Source organism: Diabrotica virgifera, chromosome 3 (genome assembly GCF_917563875.1).
Source record: "Diabrotica virgifera virgifera chromosome 3, PGI_DIABVI_V3a".
NCBI lineage: Eukaryota > Metazoa > Arthropoda > Insecta > Coleoptera > Chrysomelidae > Diabrotica > Diabrotica virgifera.
The window spans coordinates 66,602,340-66,622,469 of record NC_065445.1 but is presented as its reverse complement, the minus strand read 5'-3'; the positions used below and the strand labels follow the sequence as shown (position 1 = coordinate 66,622,469).

General features: G+C 32.4%; 1 protein-coding gene across 9 annotated transcripts in view; it reads right to left on the bottom strand.

The window, feature by feature from the left end:
- Positions 1-20,130, bottom strand: part of LOC126881865 (potassium voltage-gated channel subfamily H member 6) — a 1,259,880-nt gene that overhangs the window by 164,797 nt on the left and 1,074,953 nt on the right. For all 9 annotated transcript variants that reach the window (XM_050646514.1, XM_050646508.1, XM_050646507.1 and 6 more), the window contains one exon: positions 16,257-16,411. In XM_050646514.1, coding sequence (XP_050502471.1) covers positions 16,257-16,411 — 155 coding nt within the window. The remainder of the gene's footprint in view (positions 1-16,256; positions 16,412-20,130) is intronic.

Here is a 20,130-nt window from a genome sequence, read left to right as displayed (position 1 = left end):
GAGAAAAAAATTTCAATTAAAAGGATGTAATTGCATATATTATTAACACATATAGTTTTAATTAATTCCAAACAACTTTTCATAATAATAATTTTCGATATTGTGAAATATAAGGTACTCTTGATCGAAATTCATATTTTTGATACTCATAAGATTAACACAATTTAGTCTTTAGACTATGCAAAGCATTTTACGAAGAATAAATTTTTTCCGTAAAATTAATAATAAAGTTTCCCATATGGTTCCAAGTTACGTAGACATAATGTCTTAATTATTTTCTTTTTTTTTCAAAATAAATTGTAAATTATAATTGTGGATTTTTTTAGAGGAAACCATAATCGAATATTTAAAATGAATTATTATTAATCTATGCAACGATTATGATATTTACCATTTTCACAATTAATTTAATTTCCACACCACTTAAAATAACAACAAATAAAAAAGATTCTCCAATATTTTTACACGAAAATAAAAGTTTAAAATCAGGGCAGAACAAACCCAACAGATATTGCAATAATAGTCGTAGTCGTAGGTAATTATTAACACCAATATAAAATAAAATTTTAAACCTTTCACTGCAGGAAACCACCTGTTCACCAGTCACAGTAAATACTTTTTGTGCCTAATAAACGCATAGACGAGAAGGGAAAAGATACTCAAGTCAAATACATAATCATAATGAATAGAGTATTTGTTTACTTAAGGTTAATTATCATAAATTCGAGTAAAATATTCACTTTATATGAGTAACACTGCTTGATCCAGCAAGTTGTGTTTTTGTTCGAGTAAAACTGCTCAGTTGCGTTTTATGGGTGTTAATTTATGTTTCTACTCGTCAAAGGGTGTGATTTGATGTTTATTTGACTATTATGAGTGTCGCTTTAATTTACAACATAAATCGATTGGATGGTATGCCAAGCGTAATTCAATCTACTTCAAAGAAAAAAATAAGGAAGGAGCAACAAAATATTTTTGACACAATGTTTAAGTTCAATATTTCAGGACGGGAATAATTATTTTTTCAGTAATAACACAATATTTGATTTTTGAGATTTCTCTACCTGTTCATGAAATAATTCAAATTGTATATAAAAAATGATTATCTCATTTAAAATAAATATTTCTTATTTACCAAACCTTCGGTTTGGCGCCCCTTTGGGGTTACGCCCGCGTGCGCCGCACGCGTTGCACGCCCGGTTACGGGGGCCCTGGGTTTACTGCAAACTGAATTGAAATGAAAAAAGCAGAAAATATTTTTGTTTGAACACTTAATTAGTGTTCAAATTAATAAGTATATTAAAGTTGTATTTTTATCTGTCATTAACATCATTGGCTCTACAGCCCATGGTGGTTCTTGGCCTGTTCCAGAATCAGCTTCCATTCCCTCCTATTCTTCGCCTTGGTTTTCCAACTTCGCACTCCTACCACTCGAAAGTCATCTTCCATCTGGTCCTTAAATCGTGCTGTGTACCTGCCTCTTCTCCTCATTCCATCCGATCTCTGGCTATAAATGTGCCTTGTGGTTCCACCTCATTCCTACTCTCTAAGTGGCCTAGCCATCGCAGCCTGTTTATTTTAATAGATCTACCAATACTAGGTTCACTATAAAGGTGGAAAAGCTCAAAATTATAGTGTCTACGCCATAATTCGTTTTCCTGCACGCCTTTATAGATGTCTGAGGATTTTTCGTTCCAAAAAGCCTAACCGCTCATCATTTTTTCTTATCCTCCACGTTTCTGACGTGTAATTAGGACGGGCTTGATTAGAGTTCTGTATATCAATATTTTTGTTATTTTGTGACTATTAGTGGAGTCACTGAAGATTTTCACCTCCGATTTCGTTGAACCTCCATCGATTTTCATGAAAATTGGTGAGTAGTTGGAGGATACCTCAAGCAACAAAGATGATATGATGCGAACTTGCGCTTTTACCTTGGGGGTGGAAGCCACCCCTTCTCGGGGGTGAAAATTATTTTATCAAAAATAATAGCATAAACCGATATAAGGATAAATTCTAAGCAAAATTTGTTACATAAAGTTATTAATATAAATCAATGCTTTTTGAGTTATTGAGGATCAAAAATTTGATTTTTTTGTAAAAAAAAACGCATGCTTTAAAGCTGTTTTTCACGTATAACTCAAAAACTATAAGCTTTTAAAAAAAAAGTTAATATTACCAAAATTGAAGATAATAAAAAATTGAATACACTGTTTACTTAAAGAACTAAATTAATGTTAAGTCAAAGTGAGTTATGGATAATTGAATGAAAATTTTTTTTCGACGAGTACTCAAATCTAGGTTTTCAAGCTTAAATAACGGGAAAACGATGCATTTTATTAAATATACCTGTAAAACACTTCTCAAAGCACTTTGGATTACCTATCAATTGAGCTTCAGAAGAATTCAATAGCATTAAAATTAAGCAAGGTATGATGACAATAAGAGAACCCTTTGGATTTTTAAGGAAAAAGTGAAAAATTAGACGTACGCCATTTCCACAAAAAATAAAGTTCATAGTAATACTTACAATAATTTTTTTATATTAGCATAAGTAATGATTTTAACAATTTTGACCGGTTTTAGGATGAACATTTTTGAAAAAAAGGTATAATTTAAACAAATCAAAATTTTTAAAATGATCGTAATTTTCATTTTCTTTTGATAATAATTACAAAAATACTTAATATACGTAAAAAATGATATATAACCAAATTTTAGTTTTTTTCTGTATCAAATATTGTACCTTTTTTATTCTTTCTATAGGGTAAAAAATAACCGAGATAGAAACGTTTAAAGCTTAAATATTGCTGCGAGAACCATGTAACTGGGGTAATTTAACTTTTATTTTTTAAAAATTAAGGTGTTTAAAAGATTAAATTCAACGTACTTTGATTGCCCTTGGAACTAAGTTTCAAATGGTTTTTAGGTGAATCTGATATCCTAAAAATTAACGGAGTTATTTAAAAAAAAAACAGTAACATTTTTTGGAAAAAATTTTAAAAGATAAATTTTGAAATATTTTTGGAGCATAAATTTTAATGCTATCAACTTGTTCGAGGACTTATTTGATAGATATTTCTAAGTACTTTGCCAAATGTTTAATAAGTTTATGTTATAAAATGCATCATTTTTCCGTTATTTAAGCCTGAATACTTAGATTTGTGTACTCGCCGAAAAAAATATACATTCAATTACCTATAACTCACTTCCAGTTAACATTAAAAGGTTTTTTTAGTAAGAGTTTTTATTTCATTTCTTATTAGATTCAATTTTGGCAATAATAACTTTTTTATAAAAACTTATAGTTTTTGAGTTATTTATGAAAAATCTTATGAAAAATATTTAATAACTCAAAAAGTTTTGATTTATTTTAATAACTTTATATAACAAATTTTGATTAGAATTTGTCCCTCTATCGAATTATGGGATTATTTTAATACAATAGTTTTCACCCTCGAGAAGGGGTGGCACCCACCCTCAGGGTAAAAGCGCAAGTTGGCATTATACCACCTTTGTTCCTTGAGATATCCTCTAATTACTCACCAATTTTCATTCAAATCGATGGAGGTTCAACGAAATCGGAGGTAATAGCTCATATCCACCTTTAGTGACTGCACTATATATTTTTGATGTAAAAAGTTTCTTTAATCCATAGTACGCTCTATTTGCTAGATATATACGTTTGTTAATTTTTACAGTTACTGTATTACTTTGGTTGATTTGTGAGCCTAGATATACGAGCTCTCTTACTCCTTCAAAAGTATATGTTCCAACCGTTCGATCATTAGGTTCTGCTACTTGATTATTATTATTTAGAGACCTTCATATACTTAGTATTATGAATATTAACTTGTAGTCTTATTCTTTTTGCTGCTGCTTCCAATGCCGTGAACGATTGAGCCAGGTCCATCTTTCTTCTTGCTATGATATCAATGTCATCTGCATACGCTAGTATTTGTACACTCCTATAAATAACGGTCCATCTTGTTGTTATTCCAGGTTCTCGAAAAGCTTTCTCTAGTGCAATGTTGAATAGAGGGTACGACAGGCTATCTCCCTTTCGAACTCCTGTTTGTGTTTGTAAAGTTCTTGATATTACATTCTGCACTCTAACCTTACACAAGTCACTAGACTGTTGAGAGGATTGCTTTCTCCAATTTTATCAAGTGTTTTGGGTTATTAAATTCTATGACGGCTTTGTATAATGCATTTCTAGAGTTACACAAGTTTGACTTGAATGTTTGAACTTGACTTGAGTTTGACTTAATTTCAAGTCAAACTCAAGTCAATCCTTCTGACAAATAATTCAAGTCAAGTCAAACTGATCAATCGTACCGGTTTGAAAATTCAAACTGTTTGTCAAACTAGTTTGAAAGAGTTTGAAAAATAATTTATTTAGTAGATATACTTTTTTGTCGAGATTGACATGTTAGTTGCCAATTAAGATAAGAAAATTAATAATACAATTAGTGCCACTTAAAAGTATCGTGATATAGGAATATCGTGAATATCGTGATATAGGAAATCGTGATAGAAGCAATTATAATCAAAATAAAGTAAATTTTTTGAAAATAATTCCGGTATGTTTAGAATTGCTTGCTGGTAAGTTTCGTTTTATCGATATAACTTTTTTATATTTGAGTGTCACTAGATTAAAACAAAGAATTCGTTGGATAGTTTTTTATCATACCAAGTGTAATTTAATCTACTTTGGAAGCTTTAAAGTATTACGTAACGTAAGTTGAGGGAGGGTAACGCAGGTTAGTAAATGGACTAATTAAACATCTAAGATCTATAACAACATCACGAGAAAAACCAAATGCAAAATATACAAAACCCTGATAAAACCGGTCCTTATATATGGATCAGAGACATGGACACTGTCGAAAAGCGATGAGAACTTATTAGGTACGTTTGAACGAAAAATCCTCAGACACATATATAAAGGGGTGAAAGAAAATTACGTATGGCGCAGAAGATATAATTTTGAACTATACGGAGCATACAACGAACCCGACGTCATAACATCCATAAAGATCGGAGGCCTGCGCTGGATGGGCCATGTTAAACGGATGTTGGAGACCGAAACACCAAAACAGATAATGATGCAAACACCAGTAGGGAGAAGGTCAAAGGGAAGACCCAAACTTGGATACATGGAACAAGATCTGAAAACACTTGAGATTACCCACTGAAAGAACATAGGAAGGAACAGAACAGCATGGCGGAAAATCCTAGAAAAAGTCAGGACCCAAAAAGGGTTGTCGAGTTACTGATGATGATGGAAGCATTATACGGGGGGGGGGAAGGGGGGGATTCAAACAGCGCGTTACATAACATTGTTTTTAAACTTCAATAAAAAAAACTACGGAATCGCAATCTCCCAACTTTTCAACTTTCGTCTATATTTTACATAGAACCCTTGGATTGTATTATATTGCCCCCTCACGCTCCGCTCATGTTACAATAGGACAATAGTATTCAATCACATTCAAGTGAAAAAATCTTAAATTTTCTATTACCAGATCAAGCACAGTAACACATGTTTGCAATAAATAGCTGAACTTTTCTTCACAACAAAAGATGAAAAGGTACAGATGGGATAAAGAGGTTGTAAAATTGTGTTACGATACTTGAACGGCCCCTTTAACAAAAATTTATAAAGGAACAACAAAATATTATATTTTTGATAGAGTAGGTTTAATGAATTTTTTGCGACTTTGCAATGTCGTCTTAAATAATTAGTTCACTAATTATTATCATTTTATAACACGGTTCTTTATTTTTACATAATACAAGTATGCACTTTTCAATTTTCATTGTTTTGAAATCACCTGCCGCAATATCAAATAAATCAGTATATTTATTTTTCTTAATTAATTCTACTTCAACTACAGATTTTTTTCTCTTAATTTTTGCAGTGGAGGAGAAGGGATACCTTCAAAATCAGACTCAATTTGATCTGGTACTTGTTCTGAGCCGAAAAATATTCAGGTTCAGATATTATTGCACAAAGCACACACTTCAAAACGAACGTAATAAACAAGCCAAGCACATACTTCTTAATATGAACTACAAACTAATTTGCGGAGTAGCAGAGTACATATTCAGACCTATCCAAATAAGTCAAAACAAAAGTCTGTACGCTCTCAATTAGAATTGGAAATAAACACGTTGCGCAATATGATATTCAAACTTCAAACTGTTTAAAGAAGTTTGATTTCAAGTCAAACCTAAAGATATCGAAATCAAGTCAATTCAAACTTTTTTACAGAAAAAGTTTGGTTTTCAAGTCAAGTCAAGTTTGTTGAATAAAATCAAACTAGTTTGACTTGATGCATCTCTATGCATTTCTGTCTACACACTGTCATAGGCACCATTAAAATCCACAAACAAATGGTGAGTATTAAGAGCAAAGAGTAGCGATCAACAGGTAGCAACAAACGCGTTCCAAGATTGCGGCTCTAATTTTGAATATTTTGTCGAGATATTTGGCACAGATATTCGTAATATAATAAAGAATGGCGGTACAGAGCCCAATTTTACAAATATGTTAGTATGTGGAAATTACTCTACAACTAAATAAAATATTGAAAAAAGGAGCCTGTACCGCCATTAAGAAAGAAAAAAAAAATACACTTTCTTCAAATAAACTTTTTTATCCCGTGCCTAGATTTTGTGTCACATTGGGACTACTAAAAATCGATTTTTTTATAACAAGAAATCGAAGGTCACTGACTTGGCAACATTTCGCGCCTATGTGTATAAAAATTATTATTTTTGATCATGGTACAATAAAGTTTCATGGTACAATTTTGCACATGACATTTGACAGCTGAGGTCAAGCGTGTGACGTAGCAAAGATCCAGTGAGCCATTATTTGTAATGGTAGTTACTATTATGTGGATTATTTTGCAAAATTCTTATAATGAACTCGTTCTTAGCGATTTGTTCAGTTTTTTGGATAGTACATATGTGTTATAGTTTGTATATAGACTAATTTAAGAACATTTACTGGTTAGTGTCTATATAGTTTTATTTGTTTTCGTGTATTTGTTTACCTAGGAGTAGAGATCACTAGTGACAGGAATATAAGAACAGAGACCACAACACAAGCAACAAAAGCGGCAAGAGTAAGTGGTTGCCTCAGAGAAACCATATGGAGAAACAAATATCTGACCACGGGAAGCAAAATAAAAGTATACAAGACAACAGTAAGACGTTGTTCTGAAGCTATTTTCTTGTGGCATTTTTACAATTTTAACTATTTAGAATGGGAAATAAGCCACAATATTATTAAAGAATGATTTTTATTAACGTTTCGACGCCCAAATCGGGTGCCGTTGTCAAAATACAAAATACTATTAATATAAACAAAAATGTTGGAGAGATTCAAGTATAGTCCTGAAAGAAACAGATAGTAAAAAGAGAAAAATCAAAGAAGCGGCTCTAATTATGCTAAACGAAACCAATTGTGTCGCAAATTCCTCGGTGGAATGCAGTAGGATGTGGATACCCATACTGAAAGAGGAAGTCAATAGAAAGAAAATACCACAATTAGTAAGTCAATAGTCGAGTTAGTACATATTTTATATTTTAGTATTACTTATATACCCATGTATTATTGATATTATTTATAATTTAAACAAAATTATAGTAAAGTCAGAATTTGGTATTAATTTTGAGAGTAAATTAAATGTAAGACCAAATACTTACGATGTCGGGATAGTATCACGAGGTTTTTCCTGGTTTTCCCTCGTGATTTACTATGAGATCTCTAACGCGAGAATTTTAATGTCACCGTTGCATGTGGTTGTCTTTTTAAAGACAGATCACATGCTATGATTTTTTTGTGACGGATATTCTTGAGTTGGGGTTGATTTCATGTAATCGAATGAACTATCTTTCAGTAAAGTCGTCCCAGGAACGCAACTCATAAATATTGGCAATATCATTTTAAAGTCTTCTACTTTAAAATGTATCATATGTATCTGAATTGCCGATATAAATGAGTCAAATTAAATAAATTATTAGAAGAATTTTTTTACTAAGCAACAACATTTTTGTTTATATTAATAGTATTTTGTATTTTGACAACGGCACCCGATTTGGGCGTCGAAACGTTAATAAAAATCATTCTTTAATAATATTGTGGCTTATTTCCCATTCTAAATAGTTAAAACAGTAAGACGTATCCTAACATATGCAGCGGAGACAAGGACCGATACAAGAAAGACGAAACAAAAAATCAACAATATCGAAATGAAAGTATTAAGATCAATAGCGGGCATATCATTAAGAGACAGACAAAGCAACAGAAGTATACGAGAACGATGCAAAATTCAAAATATTAACAGATGGATAAAAACAAGAAAGAAAAACTGGAACGAACATGTAAACCGGATGGAACCAAATAGACTAGCGAACATCTGTAAAAACAATAAGCCGTATAGCAGAAGACCCGTTGGAAGGCCGCCGAAAAGGTGGAACGCAATGTACAGTCAACAACAACTGAAACAGAATAAGAGGCAGACAAACAGAAGTAATCCTAGTCGCACGAAGAGGAAGAGAGAAGAAGAAGAAGAAGAAGTATTTGTTTTGTTTTTGTGTTTGGCGTTTGTACTCAAGTCTGGACTCAAGTGTAGCTACAAATTTTGAGTACCTAAATTACACAGTGATCATCAACAAATTAAGAAGTGGAATACCCTGTATATTTAAAAATAATTTTAAAACTTGTGGCGACCCATTTTTATGTGGATATTACTTTTTTTGTATCTTTAAACAACTGAAATATCGAACTCTGGAGTACCACTTGATTAACCTGTATGCATTATAAACAAATAATAATTAACAAATGCTTTATAATGGATATCTATGTTAACAAAATACAAGTTTCTAAAATATCAGTTTCAAAACCTAGCTAAAATCAACACCGAAAATCAACAACATTAAATTAGCTACAAAATATTTTTTACTATTAAATATTATAATAACACAACTTTATCATTTCTTTATAATCACTATAATTAAATTAGCCAAATCATATTAAAAATTTAAAATTAAAAATCTTTCCTATAAAACTACATTCAAATACTGCGTGAAGAAGGATCTTTAGGTACTACGCCATGCGCGAAAGCGACCGATTTTGGAACATTACGTGCCATACCTGGAAAATTTATTGTAATATGGTTTTTGATTGTATAAACGTCACTGTCAGTGTCGAATTACCGACGCACTGTTGCCTCACTTTTGAAAGTTCGCAGAATTTTTGCAATCTTGGACCTCGTTTGTTGCTACCTGTTGATCGCTACTGTGTGCTCTTAATCATTTGTCGTTTTTTCCAAAGGTTGTCTTAGAAGGAATATTTGATAGATAGTAGACTTTTATTGAATCAGAGACAAAATAGAGGACAGATTTAGAGCGAGTGCTGTGTTTTGTTTGTGAAACAGTTTTTAGGAGAAAGACAGTAGCAGCATCCGAGGAGCACGTGTGGGAGAACCGAGGATAACACAATACATGAGAAGAAGTGAAGAAGATAAAAAAAGGTTAGTCAAAAACTATAAATAATTTATTTAAAAAGTGAAAATTAAATTTTGTTTTTTTTTTATAAAAATAAGAACAATCTAACGAATCATTTAAATGAAAATTTGTTACTAAAAAAGGAGATAGTAGATTTAAAGATTAATTTATTAGATAAGAAAATTTTACAACAGAATAAAGTTTTAGCATACATTTTGAATCTTATATATATGATATAGTATATGAATAAATAATATTTAAAAAATTCGTATGATTTTGAGCATATTTATTTACCCTATTTTGTCCTGGATAAGGCAAGCAACGAGAAATACTAGAAACCACAAACTAAAAGTGATACATTAAAATCAATTAGCCCTAAGAATATTTTTTATTGGAAAGTTTTATTAAATTTTGGTTTTTGTTTCCATGAGTAGTAATTAAAATAATTAATTAATTAAATTAATAAGATGCTGATCAATCTCATAGCAGAGAGAAAATACAGAGCATAACAATACCTACTTCATTGATTTTGTTGTAGATGTTCTTTCCTTACTTTACATCATGAGACCGAGCATTCGCCCAGAAAAATGACATCATACGAGAGCTTCCCTGGATGTTTTCATCTTATTGCTTGATGAAGCTTGTTCAAACATTCATTATACAGGTTAACGTAATTACAGTAAACAGCAGTTTAGTGATGAAAATAAAAAAAAACTGTTTTTAGAAATAATAAGAGATACTGGTCCACCAATTCTACGACAAAGAGTAATACATGTGCAATCATCATAGCTATTCGAACTAGAGACTGCTGCTCTAAAGAGTTCATTTGACGTACATCCGTACCATTCCCTCAGGTTGCGCAGCTACGATATTCTGCGTCACCTTATGCTTCTTTTCGAAGACGAAAGACAAAATTTCGATCAAAATGGAATTGGCACCCAAAAACTGGCGTTCTGTATTATGGAATAGAAATATCTCGTTGAATACGTCTCTAAGAGTACTAAAGTCTGGTCCGCTTTACTTTATGGATGTGAAACCTGGGCAATAAAAGCCAAACATTTTACTGTATTAGAAGTTTTTGAGTTGTATTGTTACCTTTGCATGCTCAGATTCTCCTAGGAAGCACACATATCTAATATACGGTGGTAAAAATCATGCAGAAATAGCTAGAATTGATCAACACCTTCAAAATGAGAACAATTCCAGCAGCTTGTTACCATGGTTATAGCCATGGCTTGAAAACAAGCATAGCACACAAGGAAGAAGATAATAACGGAAATATATGTCCGTTAGATAACCAAACGGGTCTTCGCATTCACTGCATTGTAAATAATGATGTAGTGGATCGATGCTTCAATCTCTGGTCAGAAAACAAAAAAAAAAAAAAACGAACATAGTAGTATAAAATCTAATGAATGCTTTATTATAGACAATGGTTTCCAAAATCATTATAAACTTTATCTACATCGCCGCGAGGAAAATGTCAATTTATCTACGGGCCTGCAAAACTAGACAAACATTTTTAATTAAATTGCGTTTGATTCAAAATGCAATAGATTTCACACAGTCTGACAGGACTAAAAAAAGGGTTTTGTGATTTAGCCGGTAAAAAATTTATCAAAAAAACTCCTTTGTGTATTTACTTTAAGCCTCGATGTATAACCGCGACAAGAATAAAAAACCGCTAAACGTCGCAAAAATGAGTGGCGCATACAATATTCCAGCTACAAAAGATCTGATATGAATATTACGTGGAGCGAAAATGTATTTTCATTTTGATGCAAAACAAAATTTTAGTTTTATTTTAAAAGATTTTTCCTTTTTTGCAGCGCTTTTGTGGCGCTTTTACTTCAAACTTAGCAAATATTATGGAAAAATCTTTTAAAATAAAACTAGAATCTTGTTTTGCATCAAAATGAAAATACATTTTCGCGCCACGTAATATTCATATCAGATTTTTTGTAGCTGGAATATTTTATGCGCCACTCATTTTTACGGCGTTTAGCGGTTTTTTATTCTTGTATCAGGGGTTTTTCAAAGTTATTTATAAATTAAATGTATGAAGTTAAATGCAATGTTTCTCAATTACACGTTAAGCTTTATAAAGTGTCACCTTTGTCGCATTACCTCCCAAATGATCTAGTGTTCGTCGAATGTACACTAGATTTTTTTTCTATTCGAAATAGATTAAAAAAATATTGGGATGGCCGGTAAATAAACTCGGATTGCCCGTTGCCAGATCAAATTTAGCGGTAACCACTACAACTACATAAACCATTTTGGGAATAATCGTTAATTGGATTATACTTTTGTAGCTTAACACCTTCTAAACGGCTTAACCGATTTTGTTCACTAAAATGAGCTTAAAACGTATGGACAAGTAGTATCTGATGCATCTAAGGTCAAGTATGATAACTGAAGCGATTACAGGAATTATTGAGCTTGAAAACCGTTTTTTCCATAGATAATGAATTTGATCATAGTTATGAAGCCCATAACTTAAAAATTCGAATTTTCGCGGATATAAGGTATACACCGTTAGATTCGTCTAGAGGCCTTCTACAAACGCTCAGTTATTGGCGCAATTCGTAGGTTGAAATTTTCAGTAATTGTCGAAAAACCAAAATTTTCAAAGTTCAGTTTTTCAGTTTTTTGGCTATACTGAGCTGTGTGTATGTCTGATCGTGACGTTTTATACACTATTTGAAAGCTTAACTCAACACTATTGGTTTGGTGTATTTACATTTCTCCTGTCTCTTCTTGAACCGAAGATATATACCCCCAAAAATATGCCGTTTTGTACCTACCAAGTCCTATAGCTGGCTTATGGGTGGTCAAAAGTCACAAAATACACCGGTTCTAAATTGGCCCTGACCCCCTATTCAAACACAGAACAAAAATTGAGATCGGTTTAACTTTTCTCACTAATTGAGTCATATTTCTGAGCTCGGTAACTTTTGAACGGTATAACCGATTTTCAGAATTAGACATGCGTTGGAAAGGTAATGATCAGTAATATTAGAAGCCGTAAAGGTCGGACTTAAATTTTTGAAGTTTTTGGGAGTTTTAGGGACGAGAACTAAAAACAGACCCTAAATAGGAAGGGTCGTAAAATCCACACCCTTGGAGCCAAATGGATGGTTGACATAGGAATGAGTCTTTTCCTGAACTTTAAGATGGGAGTTGGAACAATTTTCAATTCAGTCAGATTTTGAAAATCGAAAATTTCGTGAATATAATATAGTGTCGCGTGTAGGGGGGTGTGGGTGTGCGCCACTGGCGAGAACTGCCGTTCTCTGGTAATATGTAAGCACAATATCGTGTTTTACATAAATTTGTTTGTCTATTTTTGTAGGTGTAATGATGATCCCAGAGAAAGGCATTTCTCGCTAGTCGCGCGCACCATTTAAACTCCATCTTAAAGTTGATGGCCCTGCCACAAGGAGACTAGATAGAACCTGGTCTCAGGACCTATTTTAAAACTTAAACATAAATAGAATAAGATGAGACATCATTGGAAGTCTCTTCTTCATGCCCAAAAACATGGAACCAATTTACTTAATACTCTTTTAATTATGTAGATTGTAAATAAACATAATTACATATAAAAAAAATCTTAAAGTTTAGGAAAGACCCGAAAATTCCATATGTCAACCATCCATTTTGGTCCAAGGGTGTGGATTTTTACGGCCCTCCCCATTTGTGATCTGTTTCTTGGTCTCGTCCCCAAAACTCTCAAAAATTTCTAAAATTTAATTACGGCCTCTGCAGCATCTGATTATATTGGTCAATACTTTTTACAACAAAGTTAGACCGATCTGAATTTTTTTCTGTTTCAAGTGGGGGTCGGGGCTGATTCATAACCGGTGTAGTTTGTGACTTTGGACCACCCATAAGCCAGCTATAAGACTGGGTAAGTATAGATGTGCATTTTTTGGGTGAATGTATCTCAGGTTCAAATAGAGACAGTAAAACCGCAAACAGTTTCAAACGGTACTTAAGCACACTAAGCGGTCAGGATCGAACATATAAACGGGCCAGTATAGCCAAAAAACTGAAAAATTGAACTTTGAACACTTTGGTTTTTCGACAATTACTCCTCAAAATTTTCATCTACGAATTGCGCCAATAACTGAGTTTTTGCCAGACTCCAGAGACGCGACTAATGGCGCATGTATATCTCATATTTGGAAAAATTCGAATTTTCAGGGTATAGGCCTCATAAGTACCCAAGTAGCACCGAAAGGGTTTATTAGATCTTTTAAGGATGCTTTAAAACTATAGAATAAAACTAAAATTAAAACCATTTGGTTTTTAACTAAACCTTAAGGTTGCAATAGAACCGCTTTCAGCATAAAAGAGCCCACTCTGAAAGAGGTCAATAAAGCCAAAAATAAAAACCTTCTTAAAACTTTGTTTTCTTAAGCAACTGGTTTTAAAGCTGCTGTGAAGGTGCTGTTAAAACCATGTTAAAAGACACTTTAAGTGCAGACAGTTTTATAGCAAACTTAAAAAGGTTTCTTAAATGGAGACTTTTAAGACAATTTATCATAATGTGAAATGATTCTTTAAACCCATATACTCCATATATGACAACAAATTTTTACATTGGTTATGATAGGTAGATACGTATTTGTAACCATAAAATAATAAAAAGTACTTCGTTATTTCGGACTGTCAAGGTAGAAAAACACTTGCGCACCCAACTTTATTGATAATGTTAACAAAAATAGGTCTAAATAACTCACGCGCCCTAAAATTTCTGACTTTTGGCGATTAAAAAATAAAAACAATAAAAAAATTTAAATCCGAAAAATATTAATTTGAAAGAAAAATAAAGAAAAATAATTTTATCTACAATTTTAATGTTTAACTGTTAAAAAATAAATCTAATTTGTCTTTAAGACACTTATTTATAATTTTTATGTATGCCTTATTAGTCCTGTCGCCAGGGGGGTACAACGGCCTTTTTAATTCAGATGGACTTACCCAAGTTTTTTTATGTATTTTGACCCGTAGAACACGAATTTTTTGGGTAACAGTTGATCCGGATGTCGATAAGATTGTTATAAACAAAGAAGTTGAGGAATTACATAATAGCGATTTCTCGAAAAACAAAACATTTTTTTGTATTTTTTGGGTCATTCTAACCAAAAAATGTTCCTACAAGTTTTTTCGTAGGATGCATAGTTTTCGAGATAAACGCGGTTGAACTTTCAAAAAATGGAAAAATTGCAATTTTTGAACCCGAATAACGTTTGAATAAAAAATAAAATAGCAATTCTGCTTACCGCCTTTAAAAGTTTAAGTAAAATTATATCTGTTTTGAATATTTGCATTGCTAAAAATTTATTTTTTGATTGTTAAAAAAAGCTATAACACATACTGTTTCCTGTGCCTAATACATGCGTTTTAATGCATGCTACTTAGAAATAGCCCCGCTTGCACTTTTACCTCCTCTACGTACTCGTTCGATTTTAAATGAGAAATCATTGAAACATCACTCAAGCACTAGGTGTTTATAGCTTTGTTTTAACAATAAAATAATATATTTTTGGCAATACAAATAACTAAAACCGATATAATTTGACTTGAACTTTCAAATGCGGTAAGCAGAATTGCTATTTTATTTTTTAATCAAAAGTTTTTCGGGTTCAAAAATTCCAATTTTTCGATTTTTTGAAAGTTCAACCGCGTTTATCTCGAAAACTATGCATCCTACGAAAAAATTCGTAGGAACGTTTTTTGGTTAAAAAATGTTTTCTTTTGCAAGAAATCGCTGTTATGTGATTCCTCAACTTCTTGGTTTATAACAATCTTATCGACATCCGGATCAACTGTTACCCAAAAAATTCGTGTTCTACAGGTCAAAATACATAAAAAAATCTTGGGTAAGTCCATCTGAATACAGGAGGCCGTTGTACCCCCCCTGGCGACAGGACTACTTCTACAATAGACCATTTTAAACGTAATTGACTTTCCTTCCTACTAAATGTAACATTGCATATACCTAAGGCTACGTAGAAAAATATTACAGAACAATGTTTGAGAAGTAACAAGAAAAATGGGCCAAAATCGCTGTGAGTGGCGAAATTTGAAAAACCACATTTTGGAAACTATAAACCACAGAGACTTCTACTAAACGTCATTTTAAAGAGGAGCGATCAAAGTTTTTTTTTTGTGAAGCAATGGCCATACCTATATTTCCGCGAAAAAAAGTTATGGGACAAAAATCTAAATTGCTATCTTTCGTGTTTTTTTCTTGTTTTTTTTTTAATATACTTTTGTAAAAGAAAATATTGTTGACATTAAAAGGTGATGTTTCGATAGTAAATTTAACCTGGAACCATTTTCCTCTAGAAGTGTTTGTACCAAAAGTGCATAGAACTCACCCTAATTCGCCTTGTGCCTAGGGACTAATTCACTCCTTTCTCAAAAACGCACCCCTTTAAATGGTATCACTCCGCGGGTTTTTGATATTTAGAGGTCCATTGACTATATGAAATAATAAAACTTCGTTAACGTTGTAGTTCCTTTCTAAAATACATAATCAATAGCTTATATTCATATCAGCTCTATTGTAGTTGGAATATCGTGTGCGCCACTCATTTTTACGGCTTTCAGCGGTTATTTATTCTTGTATCTATATACACGCAAATAAATATTATACATTTTTTAATTGGTACAGTTTATTTAGATGAGAACAATACTTTGCAACATTAAATCGTCCTTACCATATGCATGCCATCCAATGGGCGATGAGTGCGAAAGTTGCCATCAGAAGGAGAAGAACTGCAGCTCCATACTCCGAGTATCGATCTATTTTCCTGGCGACTCTGACCAGCCTCAAGAGCCGGGCTGTTTTCAGCAGACCGATTAATGTGGTCGTCTGTAAAACGGAAAAACATTCCACTTCAGAATTGCAATCTAGACCCAAAAATAGTTCGGTTATTGTAAAAGCTTTATTAGTTTTCGAGGTTTTTGTCCTTTCGGTTTGGGTATTTTGTATTGATTGATGAAAAAGTGTAGACTTCCAGATGGTTAGCTCCATTTTGGGTAATAAAATATAACCACATATGTATAAAAGTTCTTTGCTTATAAATCTGTAACTTAAATGCAAATTCTTTACTTATAGCCCAATAAATGACCTTTTTGGAGCGTAATTTTCAGGGGCAACTCCGAATTGCATAAAAATTTGGATTAAGGTTCTACTTACACTCCACTTCAAAGTTGAATTTGTGCCGTTGGTTGCTTTTATTTGGGGGGTGACAGTCACCCCTTCTCGGGGGATAAAAAACGCGTGTTTAAAATAAGCCCGGAAATGGATAAATTGACAGATTATAAGCAACTTTCGTTCTATAAAGTTTTTTACGTAAGTTAATACTTTTTGAGTTATTCACGATTGAAACTATTGATTTTTCGACAAAAAAAACTACGTTTTCAGACCGTTTTTCACCAATAACTCAAAAAGTAAATATTTGATGAAAAAAAATATTCTTATCAAAAGTGTAGCTTATAAAAAACGAAAAAAATGGTGTATCAGTAAAGTCTATAAATTGAGTAAAAGCAAAGTTGTAGCTCATAAAATGACGTTCTTATTCGTCTAATTCCAAATCGAATATTTCAAGGTGAAATCACCGAAAAATTAAGCACTTCTCGGAAAAACCTTATTAACATTTTTAAAGTATCCAAAAAAAGCTTTATATTTGTTTTTTACAAAAGTTTCTAGTATCAAAAATAAACGAGTTACACTGAAAAAAAGTTGGCCCTTTTTTTTGGGGAAAAAAATCGTGAAAACCTCCCTCTATTTAGCACCCTAAATAAAATTAATCGTTACCGCTTAACCATTTATTTTAACTGTATGTGTATTGTTTATATGACCTGCAAGTTTGATTGATTCAAAGTGCTTATTTTTGAAATAAATTGGTTTTATAGTAAAAAAAATTTTTCTAAAAATTTTTGAAAAATTTATTTTTTTCAAAATAACTTAAAAAGTATTAGTGATAAGAAAAATCTTAAAGAGTAAAAAAATGTAGGTTTTGCTATTATAAATATACCAGTTTCATTTTATTTTTCCGTGAGACAAAAATTGGTTAAGATATGGCTGTTCAAAATTTGCATAGACTCGTGAATAGTGACCCGTTCAAGCTTTTTCAACTAATAACCCTTTCAAAAATAAGCATTTTAAACCGGCGAGACTGACAGAGCATATAAAAGATAGATAAGTAAGTAAATTGTTTGTAAAGCGGTAGCGATTAATTTCATTTGGGGAGCTAAACACGGGGAGATTTGCATGATTTTTTTTACCAAAAAAGAGGGCCGACTTTATTTTGAGCGTAACTCGCTTATTTTCAATGCTAGAAACTTTTATGAACAATTAAAATAAAGATTTTTATAAACACTTTAAAAAAGTTTAAATGGGTTTTTCCCGAAAAGTGCTTAATTTTTCGGTGATTTTAACTTGAAACATTCGATTTGGAATTAGCCGAATAAGAACGTATTTTTCATGAGCTACAACTTTGTTTTTACTTGATTGATAGACTTTACTGATACACCATTTTTTTCGGCTTTTTATAAGCTACACTTTTATTACAAATATTTTTTCGATCAGATATTTACTTTTTGAGTTATTTGCAAAAAACCGTCTGAAAACGTAGTTTTTTTCTCGAAAAATAAACATTTTCAATCACAAATAACTCGAAAAGTATTGACTAACGACTAACGTAAAAAACTCTATAGAACAAAAAATGCTTAAAATCAGTCAATTAATCCATTTCCGGTCTGATATTGGACCTATGTTTTTTCACCTCCGAGAAGGCCCCCCCCCCAAGTAAAAGCAATCAACGGCACAATTTCAACTTTGAAGAGGAGGGTAAGTAGAACCTAAATCCAAATTTTCATGCAATTCGGAGCTGCCCCTGAAAATTACACAGTATCGCCGTATTTCCCGTTCATTTACTGGGCTATTAACTCTTTCCATATTAATATATGAATAAGGTAACTGATTTGAAATTAAAAATAAACAAAATGTCCTAAGATATACCAAAAAAACTTTGAATAAAAATTATAAGATTTAGAGCAGGATAGGAAAAATTTGCTAATCATTTTATTCACTGTAAGAGTGCACTAATCATTTTAAGCACTATACCGAAAAAGAGAAACGCCAGACAATGTTGCGAACACCGTACCATCAGTCTAATGTGCCACATACTAAAAGTATTTCTAAAGATTATTATTCATCGTAGAATATACAAAAAGTTAGAACAAGACATTGGACAACCTCAGTTCGGATTTAGAAATGCTCAAGGAACCAGAGAAGCATTATTTGCAGTAAATGTTCTAATACAGAGATGTTTAGATGTAAACCAGGACATCTATGTCTGCTTCCTAGATTATAACAAGGCATTCGATACGGTGAAACATAATCCGTTAATAAAACTATTAAGAACAAAGAACATCGACACACGGGATATAAGAATAATAAATAATCTGTATTATGAACAAGAAGCTGTCATAAGAATAAATAATTTAAACACCAATAAAATAAAAATCAAAAGAGGCTTTAGACAGGGCTGTGTCTTGTCGCCATCACTGTTTAATGCATACTTAGAAGAAATATTAAAAAAAGCATTAGAAGAGGAAGTAGCAGCCATAAAAATAAATGGCCTACCCATATGTGAAATTAGATACGCCGATGACACAATACTAATAGCAGAAACTATTACAGATCTACAAAGAATTTTAGATAAGGTTATTGCAACAAGTGAAGAATTTGGTCTGTCACTAAACATAAAGAAAACGAAATTCATGGTTATATCAAAGAAAAATATTAGCAACATCAATCTACACGTAAATAATAAAACGATAGAACGAGTTCAGAATTATAACTATTTAGGGACAAATATTAGTGAAACAAACGATTATACCAAAGAAATCCGAAGTAGAATAGAAAAGGCTAGAAGTGCATTCACTAATATGAAACAAATATTATGTAGTAGAGACCTCAGCCTAAATCTTAGAAAGCGAGTACTAAAATGGTATGTACTTTCTGTTCTTTTGTATGGTGTGGAGACATGGACTCTCAATAAACAATGCCTCAATAGATTGAAAGCATTTGAGATGTGGACGTATCGAAGAATGCTGAGAATCTCCTGAACAGACAGAATATGAGGACGTACTAAGGAGAATACAGAACAGCAGGGAGATACTGGATTCCATCAAAATAAGAAAACTTCAATACTTGGGTCATATAACACGTGGTGACATATATGAACTCCTAACATTAATTATGCAGGGAAAGATTCAAGGACGGCGCAGCATAGGTGGGAGGACAATGTCCTGGCTGAGAAATCTCAGAGAATAGTTTGGATGCAGCTCAACTGAACTCTTTCGGGCTGTAGTGTCAAAAGTGAGAATAGCAATGTAATTGCCAACCTTCGTCGCGGAGATGGCACGTAAAGAAGAAGAAGAGTGTATACCAGGTGTAAAGCAGGGTTGTATACTGTCTCCCACTCTGTTTATTATTATCATGGACTGGCTTATGAGAAAAAGCAGCAACGGTGAAACTGGGATACATTATAATACCTTTGAACAATTAGAAGACCTTGA